Source organism: Dama dama, chromosome 6, assembly GCF_033118175.1.
Source record: "Dama dama isolate Ldn47 chromosome 6, ASM3311817v1, whole genome shotgun sequence".
In the NCBI taxonomy this organism is placed as follows: domain Eukaryota; kingdom Metazoa; phylum Chordata; class Mammalia; order Artiodactyla; family Cervidae; genus Dama; species Dama dama.
Window position 1 is genome coordinate 21,286,957 of NC_083686.1, and position 23,071 is coordinate 21,310,027.

General features: G+C 38.5%; 1 protein-coding gene across 2 annotated transcripts in view; it reads right to left on the bottom strand.

Moving 5' to 3' along the window:
- CFAP299 (cilia and flagella associated protein 299) overlaps positions 1-23,071 on the bottom strand; it is a 637,609-nt gene that overhangs the window by 353,765 nt on the left and 260,773 nt on the right. Inside the window, exon 4 of one of the 2 annotated variants that reach the window (XM_061145194.1) lies at positions 1,156-1,227. The exons of the other annotated variant lie outside the window; for it this stretch is intronic. Within the exon in view, the coding sequence (XP_061001177.1) occupies positions 1,156-1,227 (72 nt within the window). The remainder of the gene's footprint in view (positions 1-1,155; positions 1,228-23,071) is intronic. 2 annotated transcript variants of the gene reach the window in all.

Sequence of the window (23,071 nt, forward strand, 5' to 3'; positions counted from 1 at the left end):
AAGGCTATGGTTTTTCCAGTGGTCATGTATGGATGTGAGAGTTAGACTATAAAGAAAGCTGAGTGCCAAAGAATGATGCTTTTGAACTGTGGTGTTGGAGAAGACTCTTGAGAGTCCTTTGGACTTCAAGGAGATCCGACCAACTAAAGGAGATCAGTCCTGGGTGTTCCTTGCTAGGACTGATTTTGAAGCTGAAACTCCAATACTTTGGCCACCTGATGTGAACAGCTGACTCATTTGAAAAGACCCTGATGCTGCGAAAGATTAAGGGCAGGAGGAGAAGGGGATGACAGAGGATGAGACAGCTGGATGGCATCACCGACTCGATGGACATGGAATTAGGGATGGACAGGAAGGCCTGGCGTGCTGCAGTTCATGGGGTCGCAGAGGCAGACACGATTGAGTGACTAAACTGAACTGAACTTCCATCATCAGCTCCATCTGCACCTCTCTTTCTCTCCATACATACCCACAAGTTTATACACACAAACACACACACCCACTCCCTTAGCTTTACTCAGTTGTATATTAAAATTCTAAGCCATTTCTGACCCTTGACATGATGCTTCTGTGTGTGTGTTAGTCACTCAGTCATATCCAACTCTGCAACCCCATGGACTGTAGCCCGCCAGGCTCCTCTGTCCATGGAATTCTCCAGGCAAGAATACTGGAGTGGTTGCCATTTCCTTCTCCAGGGGATCTTCTCAACAGTAACTGAACCCATTGCAGGCAGATGCTTTACCGTCTGAGATACTAGTGTAATGTTTCTATCTCTGTATTATTCTGCATTAAACCTCCTAGCTTCATCCCATCAGGTAACATCTGCTTTCTATCAATGCCAAGAAAGACAGGCTATTTAAATAGACTTTCTTTAAAAAATAAGTAAAAATAAAAATCTAGTAGTTGTATGGATCTTTAGAGAGTAGAAATCTAGGTTCTTTTATTACATTCAAAATAAGTTTTTCTATATGAAAGCTCTCCATTTACTTCCAGAAAATTGTGGAAAATACCAACATCTGTGTATTGCAAAAAAAGCACTACTTGTAACTGCCATTCATCAAGTTAGTGAGTAATTCGGAAAACAGTAGCAATAGACCTTGGAGTGTAGTATATGTAGGATGAAGCCAAAATGTTTTCCTAACTTGTAAAGGAAACTTTTCTATGAGCACTACTTTCTGCCAGTTTCTTCTTAAAGGTATGAGCAGCATCAGCCTCCTGTTGATTTAACTCCAATAATTGAGAGGAAATCCAAATGAGGCATGTTCCATAGGCTAACAATTCACCCTATCAGAGTAAAATTTGAAGCCCACTCTCTGTTATTACTGGAATCAGCCATCAGTCAGGCATACTGATAAATGAAATGAACAAAAATATGCAACCTGTTAATAATTAAATATATCATTTATTTTCCTTTCAAGAACCCACTTTTCAAAGTTGGTGAAAACACACACTGCCCAAAAATGAAAGTGAAACAGAAAAAGCAAGAAGCTTATAAACTGAATAATCTACTTCTTACTGGTTTATGTTTAGCAACACTTGTGAATGGTATTGAATTTAAGATGGTTCATTTCTTTAGTGTGAATGTCTCTACGTAGTATAATTATATAAATATTCGTGAATGGTATTGAATTTAAGATGGTTCATTTCTTTAGTGTGAATGTCTCTACGTAGTATAATTATATAAATACCTTCTCTGACCCAGGGATTGAACCCAGGTCTCTTGCATTGTGGGCAGATTCTTTACCATTTGAGCCACCAGGTATATACAGACATAGAGAAATATTAAGATAAAGAGTTATATAATTATGATGTACTAAATTCAAAAAGAAATTTCAGCTAGGAAATGTTTTATAAATGTCTCTAGTATATTACACTCTAATCTAAAATAAAAATAAGCAAAACCACCTCAGAGAACCTTCATGCTATTAAATTACATAAGCTTCAAGTCCAGTGCAATTTCCAAACAGCCCCTCTATGGTGGATTCATGATTGGAATTATATTCCCATTTACCCAGCATTAATAGTAGAAAGCAGGTATTCATCTCTACAGTGATACCTTTCCTAGTTCTCTCTGTATCACTGAAATGGAAAAACAAGTCCTACAAACAACCCTTCTTACTCTAGACCTTCCAACGCTCACAGCTTTCACTCTGCAGTCAGAAACTAAGCTACGGTCAACTCCTCTGGTTTTCAGAAAAATGACCCAATGTTTCCCAATTCTAAAGTCAGAAAATACTGAGATTCATATACCTGTAAGTTTCTTTCTTTCTTACCATTGACTTTTCACCTTGTTATTGTTCAGTCATTCAGCCGTATCTTACTCTGTGATCCAATGTACTGCAGCACGCCAGGATTCCCTGTCCTTCACTCTCTCCCAGAGCTTACCCAAACTCATATCCATTGAGCTGATGATGCCATCTAACAATCTCATCCTCTGTTGCCCCCTTCTCCTCCTGCCCTCAATTTCTCCCAGCATCAGAGTCTTTTCAAATGAGTTGGCGCTTTGCATCAGGTGGCCAAAATATTGGAGCTTTAGCTTCAGCATCAGTCCTTCCAATGAATATTCAGGATTGATTTCCTTTAGGATTGATTGCTTTGATCTCCTTGCTGTCCGAGGGACTCTTAAGATTCTTCTCTGGCAGCACAATTTGAGAGCATCAATTCTTTGGTGTTCAGCCTTCTTTATGGTTCAACTGTCACATCCATACATACTGGATAAACCATAGCTTTGACTATACTGACCTTTGTCAGCAAAATGATGTCTCTGCTTTTATATACGCTGTCTATGTTTATCATAGCTTTTCTTCCAAGCAGCAGGTGCCTTTTAATTTCATGGTTGCAGTCACTGTCTATAGTGGTTTTCACCTATTTCCCCCATATTTACAGCTCTAACTCCTGGCATCATCACCCTGCTCATTCCCTTCCTCTTCTCCCTCCCTCCCTCCTTCCCGTCCTTCCTTTCTTTCTATTTCTCTCTCTGTGTCTGTCTAATTCTCTCCTCCCCACCTTTTTGCTTTTAACAAATGCTGAACACCTAAATATCCTTATTTAGAGAAAACACTGAAAAGACAGACATGGCCTCATTCCTTATGGTGCTTCTTGCCTCTGGTCTATCTAAGGAGACAGATATTGAAAGAACATGCAGGTGTGATGAAGAAGTTTAGGGTATGACTAGACCATACAATAAGAATATTTAACATTCTATTTTTTATATTCCTCCTAAGGAAGTAACAGTCAAGTTTGTCTCTGAAAGATATTAAAAAGTACATAAATTCAAAAATATAAAGCATAATAGAAAACTGTTAAATAAAAGCAATCAGAATCTTGTTTGAAAGGTCCACCTTCTTCTTCACTTAGGTAAAGAAAACTATCCCCAAGAGACTAGCCTTCACCACTTCTTTCACTCCCTGTCTGCCTCCTTTCCTCCCTTCCCTCTTTCTGTAAATATTTTCTGAATGCATTCTATTTTCCAAACACAATAAATATCAATCATTATAAAAATTATCTAAAAATTGTTATCACAATTACCCTGCTATAAATTTATTTTACAGAAACTCTCAGGTAAGCTAAGGATATTTATTAGTTTTACAACAGAAAAAGGTAAAAAAAAAATGCTTATCATTTGTGGTATAGATTAAAGATTATGGCATATACACCCAATGAAATACTACACAGCTTTTAAAAAAGATTGAGACAAATCTATATGACCTAACTTCACAAACTAATTCAGATTTATTGCCACATGGAAACAGCAAGCTGCAGAAAAGCATATACAACATAATCCCATTAGAGTATATATGGAAAATTATTTCTAAATCTATATCTGTAATTCCACTTACAAATGTATTTATACCTCTTCATGTGTCTACAACTATGTACCTGTTGCTATAGTAATAGCCATATATCTTTGTACATCCATGGAATGTTTCTGGAAAGATTTACAAGATACTGTCAGTTTCAGAAGGAGCAGTGAGATTGGAAAATGGCATTTTAACTTTTAAAATCTATACCTGTTCTTGGGAGCTTCACTGACTCTTCCTTCAAGAAGTGGAGAGGCCTCCCTAAGGATTACATAAGAGAGGTAATCTGATTCCCATTGCCCTAAGAGGACTTACATGGACTGGCCAGAGCTCACGACCCCTGGAAACAGGAATGTTGCCCATAAAACACACCAAACAGAGCAGCATGACTGGCTTTCAGTACTCAACATACTACAATTTTGACAAGTGTCATTAAAAACCATAGCAAATAATAGGTGAATCTGGGTCAAAGGCATACAGATATTGTATTATTCTTGTGTCTTTTCAATAGTTTAAAATTATTTCTAAAGGAAAAGATTCAAAAACAAACAAACAAAAAAACAACAGCTGGCCTAATGAAATGTTACAGAGTAGGTGACAAAACAAACTGGTTTTGGTTTTCCGTAAAAACAAATGTCCTCTTTTCATTTCATTTGTAGGTCATGTTTACAGCCAGAATGAAATACCACAAGCAAAAAGCTCATTTTGAAAGCACATTCCTGGCATTTGTTTTCATTTCTTCTATTTAAAAGGTGATGTAGTAAGTCAGTGGACATCGCAGGTGGTGCAGTGGTAAAGAATCCACCTGCCAAAGCAGAAGACACGAGAGAAGTGGGTTTGATCCCTGAGTCGGCAAGATCCCTGGGAGGAGGAAATGGCAACCTACTCCAGTATTTTTGCCTGGAAAATTCCATGGACAGAGGAACCTGGCAGGCTACAGTTTATGAGGTCACAAAGAGTTGGACACGACTGAGCACATACAACACAGTAGTAAATCAGTAGGAGGATTTTTTAATGTTATTTCCTCTTGGTGATACAATCTTTTTCAGTTTTCCAGCCTGTATCTGGAGTTAGATGTACTAATGTAACTTCTTTTATGTTTAAGGAAAGATGATTATTATGAAAACACAGTAGAAAAACCATTCTGATATTTTTGTTCTCCCATTAGACCAATTTTTACCTTTGGAAAATAAAGTCAAAGACATGCTTATTAAGCATTTGGTTGAAAAGTAAATGCTGTTCAAAAGAAAATGTATTTGCACAGAAACATCTCTCCAAGAGAAATCATCTAACTCCCATTTTTAAAAACACAAATAATGTATCTTAACATGACCTCAAGTAGAATACAAATAACAATTTCTCTTTTAGTTGAGGTATGAATTTTTTATAACTGAATCATGAAAGATGGAGTATTCAAATTTTTTCCCTGTAACTGAACTTACCTTGTGATCCTTCACTTCAACTGGTGGCAAAATATGTGATCTTGCCAGTGCAAAATAAACTCAATTCCTTTCTTCCTAGTTTAAACACACTTTCTCTGAGGAAAATATTCCAATGGCTCAGAATTCTCTTCATCATCAATCTCTTTTTTATCTTCTTAAGATTAAATTTCTCCTTCTAGTATCACACTGACCTCAGAGGACCAGTGTCCAATCCAAGTTCACTGACACCTACCCATTCTGCCTTTCTGATGCAATGTATAATTCGTGTGTCTGTGTGTGTTAGTTGTTCAGTCATGTCTGACTCTTTGTGACCCCACGGACTAGAGCCTGCCAGCCTCCACTGTCCATGACAAGAATACTGGAGTGGGTAGCCATTCCCTTCTCGAGGAGATTTTCCTGACCCAGGGATCGAACTTGGGTCTCCTACATTGCAGATGGATCCCTTACCATCTGAACCACGTAATTCATACTTTTGGCTTTTGATGGTTGTCCCTGCATTTACCTTGAAATATGAGTGTCCCTCTCTGCTTCTTAGTTGCTAGTCATGGGCATACACCACCAACATTTCACAGTGCAGACAGATTACGGGGGTTATTCAGAGAAAAGTGATAAGCAGAGAAGCAGTAGAATACGCAGCATGCCCAGCCCTCAGTGCTCATCATCCACTGCTCAAATCCATGTGCACATGGCCAGCATTCCAGCAGAGAGGAAACTGGCGTCAGTAACACCACATATAATTGTAAGGCTAAGGGCCAAGGAAATCTATGTGATCTGTATCAGTAGAAACTTTCTTGTCAGGGGAGAGGCCCTGTTTGAAAGGGGTTGCCTTTGAAGGGGACGACAGAGGATGAGATGGCTGGATGGCATCACTGGCTCGAAGGACATGAGCTTGAGTAGACTCCGGGAGTTGGTAATGGACAGGAAGGTCTGGCGTGCTGCGATTCGTGGGGTCCCAAAGAGTCAGACACGACTGAGCGACTGAACTGAACTGAACTGAACTGACTGTTCTTCTGTTGAACTAACTCACACCTGCTGAGCCAGCTTCATGCTAAGCAACCAAGGTAAGAAAAGAAGTTAGCCACCAGGCTGCTGAATTCCCTGGTGGCTCGGTGATAAGGAATCTGCCTGCCAATGCAGAAGATGCTGGTTCGATCCCTGGGTCAGGAAGATCCTCTGGAGGAAGAAATGGCAACCCACTCCAGTATTCTTGACAGGGAAATCCCATGAACAGAGAGAAGCCAGGCAGGAGGGCTACAATCTGTTGGGTCTCAAAGAATAGGACATGACTGAGCAACTGAGCACATACATACAACCTAAATCTAATGACCACTTTTTATATTTAAATTTTATACTGGAATGCCCTGACAAAAAGCAAAGAACTGATATTTTGTCTTTTTACTTAGTAGTTTCAATAATTTTTCATTTAATTATCTTGAAATTTGAAAAAAAAAATGACATCATTGTCTGCTATTAGCCCTTTGGATTCTTCCCTCATAGCTCAGTTGGTAAAGAATCTGCCTGCAATGCAGGAGACTCCGGTTCGATTCATGGGTCAGGAAGATCCACTGGAGAAAGGACTGGCTATCCCTTGTGACTCAGCTGGTAAAGAATCCACCTGCAATGTGGGAGACCTGGGTTTGATCCCTGGGTTGGGAAGATGCCCTGGTGAAGGGAAAGGCTACTCATTTCAGTATTCTGGCCTGGAGAATTCCATGGACTGTATAGGCCATGGATCGCAATGAGTCGGACATGACTGAGTAAACTTCACTTTCACTTTCCATGTTTTTATGTACATATGTATTTTATTTTGTTAGGTTATTTTTTAGGCTAGAGCATTTAGGATATTGATCATCTTACACAAATGCAGTGAATGCCAGTGATCTTGCCAAGCAGTCCAGCTTTAACAGGTATGCATCTAGGGTTTCATTTTTGTATTCTCTTCTTCTACACTTACTTAGAACCTCTCGATTTTTAAGAAAACTGCTTTGTTCTACCTCTTACTCCTCCCTATAGAATTGGACAAGTTGGTAATCCTTGCTTCTCTTAACTGGGTGGAGCTAATAAAGCTGTAAGTGTGAAGTGGTGTAGTGATCCTGTTGTTGATTAGTTGCTAAGTTGTGTCTGACTCATTTGGGACCCCATGGACTGTAGCCTACCAGGTTCCTCTGCCCATGGGATTTCCCAGGCAAGAATACTGGAGTGGGTTGTCATTTCCTTCTCCAGGGGATCTTCCTGACCCAGGGATTGAACCCATGACTTCTGCATTGACAGGCAGATTCTTTACCACTGAGCCACCAGAGTGATCCTAGATAAATTAAAGTCTACACTGTAGAGCAAAACATTCCCTTTTAGGCTAGTTGTTCCAAAACCTACCCTGGGAAAATAGTAGCAATGGCAAATGCATGTGCTTTCAGCCTAAGCATCAGTTCAACAGAGATTTATTTATCTGTTTGAAGAACAACATCTTTTTCCATCTGACCTTAGGATATTCTCTCAATCAAATCCAAATTTAGGTGAAAAACAGAGAAAGGATATATAATGTCCTCAAACTCCAGTGGTATCTATTATTTATTTATTCATACACTTACATTTCAAAATGCACAAAATATGGCATATTTTCTATCAAGGAAAGTTCATCAAATGAACAATTTTAATTATCTTAATCAGATAAACTCAAAATGTACACAAAAGTTGAGTTATTGTTTCCTGGTGACTCAACCATAAGGAACCTGCCTGCCAAGCAGGAGGTGAGGGTTCCATCCCTGGGCCAGGAAGTTCCCCTGAAGAAGGAAGTGGCAACTCACTCCAGTATTTTTGTCTGGGAAATCCCACAGACAGAAGAGCCTGGTGTTACAGTCAACGGGGTTGCAAAGAGTGGGGTACAACTTAGTGACTTAAAACAACAACAAAGCACAAGTTTCCACTTTAAATGACCCTGTATCACAGATAGAGGAAACAAATGTATGGATACCAAGAGGGAAAAGGGGAGTGGAAGGAGATGGGAGATGGAGGTTGACATACATACACTATTGATACTATGTATTAAATAGAAGGTTAATGAGAACATACTGTACAGAACAAGGAACTCTACTTAACGCCCTGTGGTGACCTGAACGGGGAGGAAGTCCAAAAGGGAAGGGACACATGTATGTGTACGGCTGATTAACTGCACCAGACAGTAGAAACTTATACAATATTGTAAAGCAACTATGATGCTGTTCAGTCGCCCAGTCCTGTCCAACTCTTTACAACCCCATGGACTGCAGCACACCAGGTCTCTCTGTCCCTCACCATCTCCTGAAGTTTTCCCAAGTTTATGTCCATTGCATTGGTGATACCAGACATCTCATCCTCTGACAGCCTCTTCTCCTTCTGTCTTCAATCTTTCCCATCATCAGGGACTTTTCCAATGAGTTAGCTGTCTGCATCAGATGACCAAAATACTGGAGTTTCAGCTTCTGCATCAGTCCTTCCAATGAGCATTCAGGGTTGATTTCCCTAAAGATTGACTGGTTTGATCTCCTTATTGTCCAGCGGACTCTCAGGAGTCTTCTCCAGCACCACAGTTCAAAGGCATCAATTCTTCGGCACTCTGCCTCCTCTACAGTCCAGCTCTCACAACTGTATGTGACCACTGGGAAGACCAAAGTCTTGGCTATATGGGCCTTTGTCAGCACAGTAATGTATCTGCTCTTTACCACACTGTCTAGGTTCGTCATAGCTTCTCTGCCAAGAAGCAAACATCCTCTAATTTCATGGCTACAGTCACAATCTGCAGTGATCTTGGAGCCCAAGAAGAGGAAATCTGTCACTACTTCCACCTTTTCTCCTTCTATTTGCCATGAAGTAATGGGGCTGGATGCCATGGTCTTAGTTTTTTTAATATTTATTTTTAAACCAGCTCTTTTACTCTACTCCTTCACCTTCATCAAGGGACTCTTTAGTTCCTCTTTGCTTTCTGCCAATAAAGTAGTATCCACATATCTGAGGTTGTTGATGTTTCTCCTGCTATCTTGATTCCAGTTTGTAACTCATCTAGTCTGGCATCTCTCATGATATGCTCAGTGTATAGATTCAGCAAACAGGGTGACAGCAGACAGCCCTGCCATACTCCTTTCTCACTCTTGAACTGGTTCTAACTGTTGCTTCCTGAATCACATACAGGTTTCTCCAGAGACAGGTAAGGTGTTCCGGTATTACCATTCTGTTAAGAACTTTCCTCAGTTTATTACGATGCACACAGTCAAAGGCTTTGGTGCAGTCAATGAAATAGGGATAGATGTTTTTCTGGAATTCCCTAGCTTTCTCTTTTGATCCAGTTCTGCTGCTGCTGCTGTGTCGCTTCAGTCGTGTCCGACTCTGTGCGACCCCATAGACGGCAGCCCAGCAGGCTCTCCTGTCCCAGGGATTCTCAAGGCAAGAACACTGGAGTGGGTTGCCTTTTCCTTCTCCAATGCATGAAAGTGAAAAGTGAAAGTGAAGTCGCTCAGTCGTGTCCGACTCTTAGCGACCTCATGGACTGCAGCCCACCAGGCTCCTCCGTCCAAGGGATTTTCCAGGCAAGAGTACTGGAGTGGGGTGCCATTGCCTTCTCCGCTATGATCCAGTGAATGTTACCAATTTGATCTCTGGTTCCCCTTCTTTTTCTAAATCCAACTTGGACACCTGGAAGGTTTTGATTCACATAATGCTGAAGTCTAGCATGCACAATCTTAAGCATGACCTTATAGCATGGGAGATAAGTGCAACTGTCCCATGGATAGCACATAGTATAGAAACTATACTCCAATAAAAATTAATTTTATATATTAAACAAACAATGCTGCATGATAATAAAACAGTGAGATTTAAAGTTTAACCTCCTCAATTTACCTGGTTAGGTATTTAATACCTATAGCTATAATAAACTATTACTTCTGAGTCTCAATTTCAGAAGTGTTAGTCACTCAGTCATGTCTAACTCTGCGACCCCATGGGCTGAAGCCCACCAAGCTCCTCTGTCCATGGAGTTCTCCAGGCAAGAATATTGGAGTGGGTAGCCATTCCCTTATCCAGGGCATCTTCTTGACCCAAGGATCGAACCTGAGTTTCCTGCACTGCAAGAGGATTCTTTACCATCAGAACCACCAGGGAAGCCCACTAAAAGTAACTGAAACTTCTTAATTTTTCCTAGTGGTTCCTTTCTTCAACCCTCTGGGAAGATCACTACTTTATATAATACTCTTCTTATAAATCTTAGTAATAACTAACATTTACTGAGCAGTCACTAAGAACATTACATACTCTGTCTCATTTAAAGTGTTCCATAATTGAATGACTAAGAGCCAGTTTTCACCTCCAATCCATAGCTGAGAAAACTGAGGTACAGAAAAGGCATATCATTTTCCCAAAGAGCTCAAACAAGTAAATATCACAGCTTAATTATAAATCTAAAACTTTGACTCAAACACCTACTATTTTTTATCACAGAGTTAAGTCTAAATCCATTTATTAAAAAACTTCTTCCTTACATTTTGGACACTCAGAAACATTTCTTTAGGAGCCATCCATTCCCATGGAATAACACCTTAAATTTTCAACAATGAAAAGAAAATAAATGACTACAGTATTTAATAGCTGCCATACGTGGTGCCAGTGGTAAGGAACCTGCCTGCCAATCCAGGAGATGCAGGTTCGATCCCTGGGTCAGGAAGATCCCCTGGAGGAGGGCATGGAAATGCACTCCAGTATTCTTGCCTGGAGAATCTCATGGACAGAGGAGTCTATTGGGCTACAGTCCACAGGGTCACAAAGAGTTGAACATGATGGAAGTGACTTAGCACACACACACATAAAACCTATAGTACAGACTTGATAAAACATTCTTAATTTTTCTACTTTTTACAGCTATAAAAGACTTTAAGACAAAAGCTTATTATTTGTTTCAAACCTTATAACAGTGAAGGAGTCCAATCTGTATTATCATACATTTGCATTTGGAAAATAAATTTACACCATCAAAGGAGAAAATCGACTTAAACAGAAGCTGATTAAATACTTGAAAATAATTCAAGTCACTATACCATTGAAGTGATTCCAAAAAGTGACATGGATGTAATATAAGATCCTGAACTACATCACAACTCCAGGATTTAGCAAAAGGGTAAGAGGGGAGTTCATTCATATAGAGGAAGAGAAAATTTTCTTTGGACAAGTTATATCAGATAATATGTTTGTTTAAGGAAAAATAAACAGGTGGGAAAAATTTCTGCATGCCTAACATGGAAGGAAAGCATAGTTGTGCCTAATATATTGCAGAAACTGTTTTAGTACAGCTCATTCTTTCAAAAATACTGCCTCCTTACAGTGGCCAAGGTCAGTTTGAATTTAGGTAATCTGCTATACATAAATGCGGATCATATATGTTAAACTGATCTCAGAGGTATTCTGACATCCTACCTTTTAAAAATATTTTTCCTGTTTATTATTCATGGATTACTAATTTTTCCCTTTGCGATCTTGAGCTGTCTGTTTTGTATCCCGATTTCAAGTATATAACATCCAAGTTTCCTACTGATAGTCAACCACCTTTATCCCTTCACTGCTAAAGGCACATATTATGATTTGGTCACATGCCTTATAAAAATACTACTGTAAATATTTCAGGAATAAATGATCCCTTGTAACCGAGACACAAGTTTCAGACCTCAAATGTTTCCTGGGAGTGTAATAGTAGTAGCCTGCTCCTAAGATCAGGAGCAGCAGTATCTCATTTTACACGGCATTCATAACAGTCATGAGGTACAGTTAAGAGAGTTTTGAGTCTGTATTCACTGTTACTAGGGGTCCTTAAATTCAATGCCTCTGCAATTTTGAAGTCACAGTTTGTGGACTAGAAAAAAAAGAACTGAACTGGAGATGAAGGCATTTATTTTCTAGACCCTACTGGCCAGAAACTATATGGTTTAACCTCTAAAAGACTCAGTGTTCTTATTTCTCGTTACAAACTCTGTATGACAGTATAGAAGAAAAGGTGGTTCACAGGATATGAATACTAAGCAAGTGGGTGTAAAAAGTCAAATATTGTCACTGCTAAAATGAAAGAAAGAACTTAGAAAAGTGCCTTGTAGCAACTTATAGAGGTGTCTTAAAGAAGCAATTAAATCACAGGCCAACGACTGGAGAACAAATTATGCGAAAAATGAAGAAAATTATAGAGTTGTGGGCTCAACAGCAATGTAAGTGACAGACCTCTAGATCAGATAGACGGTGTAATGGCAGGGAACCATAATTCATATTATACTCTTCATAGCATCTAAAACAGCACATTGCATAAGACAGGCACTTCATAAATGTCTGCATGCTAAGGGACTTTTTCTTTTTGCATTTGGCCAAATAAAAGTTACTCTGCACAATTTTTACTTTCACATTGCTGGAGGTGGCTGGAGGCCAACTGTGACATTTAAGCACATATCATACCATCTTCTGGATATTCCTCTTGGCAGAAGTGAAATAAATTGACACTGGAAGTAACTTACACTGTCAAGAATGTGGGTGAGATTCCAGCATTAGGCAACATAAAGTGAGAATTCAAAGAAAGATGGCTTCTTTCATGAGAAGCTGAGAGAAAGGTTCTATGAAGGTTCTCAGGAGAACCTCCCTAGAAGAGCCTAGGGAATATGACCAGGATGACAATAAGTTACATACAGTTGAACAGCTTTGCTCTAACAAGCTTTGAAATTGGGAACAACGTCAGCTAGAAGAGGAAGTTTCTAGTGTATCAGTCAAAGATTTCAAGATATGACTTTATAGTATCCAGTAATCCCTATTAAACCCTTACTTATCAAACCTAAAAGTGTTGAATAGTCTGGATGTATGAGACATAGCTAACATGTTGGATTCGTTATTTAGAATCCCAAAATATTCTGATAGGCTGAAACAAATAACTCAAGGAACATGAAAAGCTCATAAAATGCTCAAGAAAAAAAATACAAATCACTGGTTTTATATGCCAACTAGTTAACTCCATTAGGACAGAATGAAGCATTTGGCTTAGTAACAATTCATATTTTAAAATATGACATTCTAGCTTACTGTAACATTGAACTAAGTTTATATTCTGACTTGACTGTGGCATAAGCCAACATGATCAGGGGATGCACTACTGAAGGTGATATCCATACAGTCAGAATCTATGGAGTACACTCTACCCTATGTTAGTACACTGTCCTCCACATTAGCACCCAGCAGAGTCCTGAGTGAAGATTCAGGTGACACGCTGGAGTGTCCCTGGGCTTTGTCTTCAGGTTTCTTCTCAATCTATGCTGACTTCTCTAGTAATATCAATCTCATAACTGAGCATTTGCACACTAACCACTCCCAAAACTTTACCTTCAATGTAGACCTCTGCTTGGAAATCCAAATTTTTATATCTGTGCCTGCCTGACATCTATGCTAGGATATATTGATATAATAGGCATCTCATTGGAACCTGACCTCTACTTCATACTGTATTTGAAAAAGTAAATGCAGGCAAAATACACATCTAATGTAAACATTAAACAATAAAACTACTATAAGATAACATAGGAGTGTATATTTATGATCTTGGGATAGCCTAGATATGTAAAACAGTATAAAAATAAAGCTCTGGTCATAAAGGAAGAAATTAATGAACTGAACCATTACATCAAAATTGGGAGCTTTCATTAAGAGAGAAAAAAGTCAAGGTACAGAGTGGGAGAAGATATTTCCAGCACACACAATCAACAAATACTTCTTATCCTGAACATATGGAAAATACATTCAATCAATTATGAAAAGGCCCAAATTATAGTAGACAAATGGAAGAATCTTGAACAGACACTTCTCAAAAAGGATATCCAAATGACTAATGAACATACAGAAGACTTCACCAATAATCAGACAAATGCAAATTTAAATCACAGTGAGATAACATCACACACTTATGAGAATTTCTAAGATCAAAATTTAAAATAAATGAATGTTAATGAGACTGGGGCCATGACTCCTATGTATGATTGCTGGGAACGTACATTGTCTCAATTGCTTTACAAAGTGTTTGGCATTATCTACTAAAGCTAAACAGGCATGTATGCTAAGTCACTTCAGTTGTGTCCGACTCTATGCAATCCTATGGACTATAGCCTGCCAGGCTCCTCTGTCCATGGGATTCTCCAGGCAAGAATACTGGAGTGGGTTGCCATGCCCTCCTCCAGGGGATCTTTTCAACCCAGAAATCAAATTCGTGTCTCTTATGATTCCTGCATAGTCAGGCAGGTTCTTTACCACTAGTGCCACCTGGGAAGCTCAAATTAAACATATATATAACTTATAACCTGACAATTTTATTTATAAATATATATATATATATATATATCTCCAATAGAAATAGAAAGCTTATGCACATATGTACACAAAGACATGTACAAGGATGTTCACAGCACCTTCACAGCAGCCCCAAACTGTAAATAATCCACTGTGTTTAACAATAAGACAAAAATAAATTGTGTTATCATATAGTGGAAAAATAACACAAATGAATTAGTATATACTACAACTACACACAACAACATGGATGACCCTTGTAGACAAAACTGTGAGATGTACAGACAATCTGGTTCTAATTTTATAAAATATGTCAGAAATGACAAAACTGTTTAGTGGTGTTAGAAATTAGAAAATGATTATATTTGGGGGTATGAGAGTCGTGAATAAACGGGCACACAGGGGGTTTATTTGATATCTGTAACATTATTTTCTTACTCTGGGTACTGATCAAATTATGGTAATTTATGGAGCTGCACATTTACAACTTGTGCACCTTTATATGGAGGTTATGATTCAATCTTAATAAGCTTGTAAAGTGAGGTGAAAGTCACTCAGTCGTGTCCAAGTTGTTGTAACCCCATGGACTATAAAGTCCATGGAATTCTCCAGGCCAGAATACTGGAGTGGGTAGCCATTCCCTTCTCCAGGGGATCTTCCCAACCCAGGGATCAAACCCAGATCTCCCACATTGCAGGCAGATTCTTTACCACCTGAGCCACAAGGAAGCCCAAGAATACTGGAATGGGTAGCCTATCCCTTCTCCAAGGGATCTTCTCAACCCAGGAATTGAACTGGGGTCTCCTGCATTGCAGGCAGATTCTTTACCACCTGAGCCACAAGGAAGCCCATTATACTGGAATGGGTAGCCTATCCCTTCTCCAAGGGATCTTCTCAACCCAGGAATTGAACTGGGGTCTCCTGCATTGCAGGCAGATTCTTTACCAACTGAGCTATAAGGGAATCCCAATAAGCTTGTAAAGGGATACTGAAAATTAGGGAGTACCAAGAAAAAAGTCAGTCAAAACACTGAGTGTTTAAGGAAAGAGTGACTGAAGGAAATAAGACATTTAACTTAAAAAGCCCAGAAGATGTAAAAGAAAAAACTGAACTCCATCTTCAAAAACCAGAGTGGCAGCAGCATTATTTTATGTTGTTCCAGAAGACAAGTAATCAACGCGGTAGATTTTTCCCAGCTCTGTTAGATCTGAAATATATTGATACATGACAGCCTACAGAGAACCGAGCTATCTACTAATGCAAGTATTTAAACCATCCTGTCAAAGAAGCTGGAAAGGTAGATTCATATTGGAAAGGTGGCTGAAGAAGATGCACTCTGCTTTTCTGAGATTCTATGATTCATGATGACATTGGTGTCAAATGTATCTTTCTCTCCTCCCTCCCTCCCTTTTCCTTGCCTTCCTTCCACAGTGTCTCTCTATCCCCCAGACTCCAAACAGTCAACGACAGAAAATCAGATCTTTTGTTTTCCTAAATCTGTTTCCTCCCAGTGAGTCACACATAGCCTGGCAACTGTGATGGGAACCCTCATCAAGGGCCAGATATGGAGTGCTACATAGTTCATTCCCGGCCAACTTCCCCCAAAGGAGAAAATATTATGGAACTGGATGTTTTCCCTGCCCAAATATTACTCCAAGAATCTTGAGGAACTCCGCTACCTTGGAAAACATACAAGAAAATATGTGCTTTAGAAATTACAAACTCGACTACAGATATCAAAGTGTTATGCAGCATCCTCTCATTGACACCTCGTCACTTAGGTCTTCAGAACAATAGCATTTTGTTGAATTTTATATACATTTCAGCACATTAGTTATCAAATAATTGAGATGTCATTTTATTTGATTACCTTTGACCTGGTAGAAAGCATTTAATTAAAAAATCAACTTAGTTCTAGCCTATCCTATACAGCATCTATTACAAAGCAACATCATATATACAAAGTGTTGAACAAGCCCCTGCAACATAATTCCCAAATAGTTTCTGCATCATTTTTTACATATATTATATTTCCTATGCTCCTAGAAATCTCTAAAATATGGGGAAATCTTTATAACAAATTACATTAATAAATGAACAGCACTTTTTCTTGTATAATTTATAAATTATACATATATATGAGAACACAGGCTTCCCAGGTGGCACTAGTGGCAAAGAATTCACCTGCCAGTGCAGGAGACATAAGAGACACAGGTTTGGTCCCTGGGTCAAGAAGATAGCCTGGAGTAGGAAATGGCAAGCCGCTCCAGTATTCTTGCTTAGAAAATGCCATGGACAGAGGAGCCTGGTGGGTTACCGTCCAGGGGGCCACAAAGTGTCAGACATGACTGAGCAACTGAGCCCACATATACATGAGCATCCTATGCTCCTATCAAATGAATCTCGGTAGTAAGGATACAATGGCATAATTCTGTTTTAAAAAATAAAGCTCTGTAACTATCAAGGATTAAAATATACCTATTAATATTAATAATAATAAAAGAGAATCAGACATAATTGGACCTACTCACAAAGGAAGAAAGGAAGAATGGCTGGCAGGAAGTAGTATGGAGAGCACTGAATCTAAGTAGAAAACCAGTTTTATTAGCCAAACCCTGGAGAAGCTCAGAGCTCAGAGATTCCAGTTACATAAGCATCAAACAATGAGAAGTGACCTATAAATAAGAGAGCCCATCAAAATATACTCCACCTGCACGAACAGAATTATCAGTAGCTAGACAATTATGCCCCTCAAAAACCCAGACAAAGAACTGAAGAATAATATCTAAAGAAAGTGCACAAAATCCCTGGGGAGAATCAGAACAAGGACTTGGTGCCCCAGAACTAAGTCTTCCACAATTAAGAGAGCTTCTGCCTAATGGTATGCTCCCTGACCAGTCGTGGGTTGACACAAAACCCATTAGAGCTCATAGCATTTAGATTGCCTCTTTCTTAACTATAAATGAAGAACCAAGGATTACTAAAAATTTGGGGAAAAAAAGTCTTGCAACATAATAGACAAAAATACATACAAAATGATTCATCCCAGAGGACATAGAAGTATTTTAGACAACAGAGAAAACAAGCAAAACAAAATAAAAACCTTCAGTCTCCTCAGGGATTGCATACTATGATAAAAGAATATCAGTTACACCAGTGACTCACCTGTTCAACCTGTTGATCTCAAATTATAAAACTGACAGTAAAGGAAAAAGAAGCATAAAGTAATCAAAGTTAATACATTAATCTTAGACCCTGGGGCCAGCCTAGAAGCTGGAAAATTCCCAGATATTTGGAAACTAGATAATAACTTTTAGATAACACATGGGTTAAAAAGAAATCCAAAGGAAAATCAGAAAGTAATTCGTACTGCATATCAAATATATTTTTGAAAATTAAAACAGTTCAGTTCAGTTCAGTCGCTCAGTTGTGTCTGACTCTTTGTGACCCCATGAATTGCAGCATGCCAGGCCGCCCTGTCCATCACCAACTCCCGGAGTCTACCCAAACCCATGTCCATCAAGTCGGTGATGCCATTCAGCCATCTCATCTTCTGCCGTTCCCTTCTCCTCCTGCCCCCAATCCCTCCCAGCATTAAAGTCTTTCCAATAAGTCAACTCTTCACATGAGGTGGCCAAAGTATTGGAGTTTCAGCTTCAACATCAGTCCGTCCAATGAACACCCAGGACTGATTTCCTTTAGGATGGACTGGTTGGATCTCCTTGTAGTCCAAGGGACTCTCAAGAGTCTTCTCCAACACTACAGTTAAAAAGCATCAATTTTTCGGCGCTCAGCTTTCTTCACCGTCCAACTCTCACATCCATACATGACTACTGGAAAAACCATAGCCTTGACTAGATGGACCTTTGTTGGCAAAGTAATGTCTCTGCGTTTAAATATGCTATCTAGGTTGGTCATAACTTTCCTTCCAAGGAGTAAGCGTCTTTTAATTTCATGGCTGCAATCACCATCTGCAGTGATTGTGGAGCCCATAAAAATAAAGTCTGACACTGTTTCCCCATCTATTTCCCATGAAGTGATTAAGACATGACCTATCAAAATACCTGCTGGAGATGAACCAGTGATTAGTGGGTAATTTATGGCATTAAAATACCTATATGATAAAAGAAAAAAAATTTCACATCAATGACCTACACTCTCATCTTAAGAAACTGAAAAAAAAAATACACACACACACAAAGTAAACCCAAAGTATGCAGGAGAAACAAAATAATAAAGGGCAGGCATCAAAGGCATAAACAATACAAAATTAATAAGAAAACCAATGAAGTAAGTAACTGGTTCTATAAGAAGACCAATTATATTGATAAACTTCAGGCTAGACAGCTCAGGAAAAAAGAGAAGACAGAAATCAGCAATATCAGGAATGAGAGTGGAAATTACTACAGATCTTATAAATGGTAAAATGATCAAGGAGTATTATGAATCAGCTTATGCTAATAAACTTGACAAATTACAAGAGCCACCAAAAAGTGAGCAGTCAATAAAAGACAATTATCTTAAATATAACTGTAATCTAAAAACAGTCAAAGCCTCTATCTATACGAAGAGGAACAAAGCTATAAAAAAAAAGAAAGAGAGAGAGAGAGAGATAAACTGACCCTTTTGAGAGTTTTCCTCCAACTCTCAAGAATTAAAGCTGAGTAAAAATGTATTATATTTGACCCCTCCCCAACCCATGCCAAAGGAAGCAGGTATTTTTGCTATCTTGGATTTAATGAAGACATTGGTTCAGATCTTGTCCCTCTCCTTGAAACTCTTTCCTTAGGATTAGTAAATATAGAGACCAGCACTGGTCAGACATGTAAAATGTCCAAAGAGCACCAGACTACACTGCACTGTTCTTCTCATCTAAAGAAACATAACTTTGTCATATGTGTACAGCTATAACCCTTCCCTGCCCTAGAGAAAGTGAGAAAAAAGAAAAGCACTTAATTCACCACATACTGGAGTTAAGGAGGAAAACAGAAATTAGCATGATTGCTAAATTTGTTTGTGATCCAAGTCTTGTTGAGAGCCTATCTACTAACCTCTTAAAGTGTTAAATTATATTCAATTGAAAAATCCAAAGAAAAAATGTTTTGAATATGATATAATTTTCTTCTGATAGCACAAACATTAAATTGCAACTTTCTGTCAAATTCACCATCACGTTTTGCAAATTAGGTTGTTCAAAAATGTTAATAAATTTTAAAGAGTAATCTTTGTTGTATCCCTTTTATTGTTTTGAAGAATCTCTATTATTTAATATACTACAGTCAACCTCTTCTCTGACAGCTGATTTTCAGTAGAAACTTCTTTATGAGATCTTCTGTTAATTTCAGGAAGTGAAACTGTTGACAGAAGACCTAGCTAATCCATTCATATATAATTGCATATATTATGTATCAAAAAATCCTCTTTTCCCATTGTTTTGTATCACTCATATTATAAAAATAATCCTGTTTGCTAATTTTAAGCAGCCACAAGTTTTTCCCTAAAATTTATGGATTTGAAGAAAGAACTATTACTATATGTTGAATCAATTGTCAAATAGCCTCATGAATATACTTGGCCTCCATTGCACATGTCCAAATACAAAACAATATGCAAATGTTTTCTCAGTTACACAGAGTAACAGATTTATAATTTCATTCAGTTCAGTTCAGTTGCTCAGTCATGTCTGACTCTTTGCCATGGACTGCAGCACACCAGGCTTCCCTGTCCATCACCAACTCCCGGAGCTTGCTCAAACTCATGTCCATCAGTTGGTGATGCCATCCAACCATCTAATCCTCTGTTATGTTAATAATTTCATTAATATAAATGTTTATGTTAATAATTTCATTAAAGTCTATGTTAATTTCATTAACATAAAACATTAAAAAAGAAAAGCTCTTAGGTATATCATCATAATCGGCACATCCATTAATTTTACATTTTGCTACACATTTTGCATTGCATATGTCCAAAGATTTGTAGCAATTTACCTTTGAATTGCTGTGTGGCAAATTAAGTACACAGAATTGAATTTAGAGGAAGTAATAGCTTTACCGGGGCTCCTGTGGTGGCTCAGATGGTAAAGAATCTGCTTGCAATGCAGGAGACCCAGGTTCGATCCCTGGGTTAGGAAGATATCCTGGAGAAGGAAATGACTATTCACTCCAGTATTCTTGCCTGGAGAATTCCATGGGCAGAGAAGCCTGGAGGGCTACAGTACATGGGGTCACAAAGAGTTGGACAGAGTATGAATCCATAGATTCCAACTCTGAAAATGCTTCTGGAAATCTCCTCTGGATGAAACTGGAAATAATCTATGCCCACAGAAGGATTCTGCTAAGTGATTACCCTCTCTGTATCAGAGATAAACTACTAATTTTAAGATTGTAGATTTCTTTGTTGTGAGCCAAGAACTGAACGCTAAGCAAAATGGAGGTTTTGTTGGATGCTCCTGCAGTATCTCCCAGATTCAAAGGCAGGATTGAATGTTCAAAACACAACAGTAGATCCATAGGCAACTCCAAGAACTCAGCATTTGGAGTTAGACTGTCTCTTTTAGCTTCAGTGTCTGCTAGCCTGTGTCTCTTCTTGAATATTGCTTCACACCAGGGTACATTTTACTGACCCAACATGAATCAATCATTTGGGATAGACAGGAAAAAGCAGGACCCCTGTGGCCTCTGAGGGCCCTTTTCTGGATCTGGGCTCCCTTCCCGGAGGAAAAAGAATTGTTGTGAGCAGCCACCCAAAGTTTGTCCTTTATGTTTGACCTCTTGGATGCATTTTTTGTTTATTTCCCTGTAAAAATTTTACTAGCATAATAATTTAAATTTTTTTCTAAAAATATCACAATCTTGTTTTGCTTACATTTATAACTATGAAATATTTTAAACATAAAAAATTGCAAAGAGATAAACATAAATCATGTTTATTAATATAACTACCATAACTAATACCCCTTAGCCAACATCCAGTTAAGCTTAAATCTTTACATTCACCCATACTGGCATCATAAATTTTAAAGAAATAAATCATTACATAAAAGCCTGTTCTCTAATTCTATTATTCTCCCCTCTTTCCAACCTTTTCTTACCTTGCACAGTTTCCAAAATTTGTGTACATTGTCGCCATGCAGTTTTTATAAAATTAGAACATGAATGTATCCATAAAAATATGTTATTTTGAATGTTTTTAAGATTTATGTAAATGTTTGTAATAATGGTATTTTTTGATAATTTACTGTTGTCCAAATAGAGTTCCAAGCACTTTGTTTACATTAGTTCCTTTAATTCTCATACTCATCCTATTAACCTGATACTGTTATTAGTTCAATAGGCAGATAAGGAAACTAAGACAGAAAGGAACAGAGCTTGTTAGTGACTGAGGGAAGGTCATCTTGCACATGTCACTCTGAAACACCTTTTTTCTTTGAACTTAACATGATGTTTTGTTTTGTTCTGTTTTTTCAAATTTAATGTTTTATTTTTATTTCAGTTTTATTTATTTATTTTTTTACTTTACAATGTTGTATTGGTTTTGCCATACATTGACATGAATCTACCATGGGTGTACACGTGTTCCCCATCCTGAACCCCCCTCCCACCTCTCTCCCCATCCCATCCCTCTAGGTCAACCCAGGGCACCAGCCCCGAGCACCCTGTATCATGCATCGAACCTGGACTGGCGATTTGTGTCACATATGATAATACACATGTTTCAATGCCACCCTCCCTTATCATCTTGCCCTTGCCCTCTCCCACAGAGTCCAAAAGACTGTTCTATACATCTGTGTCTCTTTTGCTGTCTCGCATACAGGGTTATCATTACCATCTTTCTAAATCCCATATATACATGTTAGTATACTGTATTGGTGTTTTTCTTTCTGGCTTACTTCACTCTGTATAATAGGCTCCAGTTTCATCCGCCTCATTAGAACTGATTAAAATGTATCCTTTTTAATGGCTGAGTAATATTCCATTGTGTATATGTACCACAGCTTCCTTATCCATCACCTGCTGATGGACATCTAGGTTGCTTCCATGTCCTGGATAATATAAACAGTGCTGCGATGAACATTGGACTATATGTGTCTCTTTCAACTCTGGTTTCTTAGGTGTGTATGCCCAGCAGTGGGATTGCTGGGTCATATGGCAGTTCTCTTTCCAGTTTTTAAAGGAATCTGGCTGTACTAGTGGCTGTACTAGTTTGCATTCCCACCAACAGTGTAAGAGGGTTCCCTTTTCTCCACACCCTCTCCAGCATTTATTGCTTGTAGACTTTTGGATAGCAGCCATTCTGACTGGCGTGAAGTGGTATCTCATTGTGGTTTTGATTTGCATTTCTCTGATAATGAGTGATGTTGAGCATCTTTTCATGTGTTTTTTACCCATCTGTATGTCTTCTTTGGAGAAATGTCTGTTTAGTTCTTAGGCCCACTTTTTGATTGGGTCAATTATTTTTTCTGGAATTGAGCTGCAGGAGTTGCTTGTATATTTTTGAGAT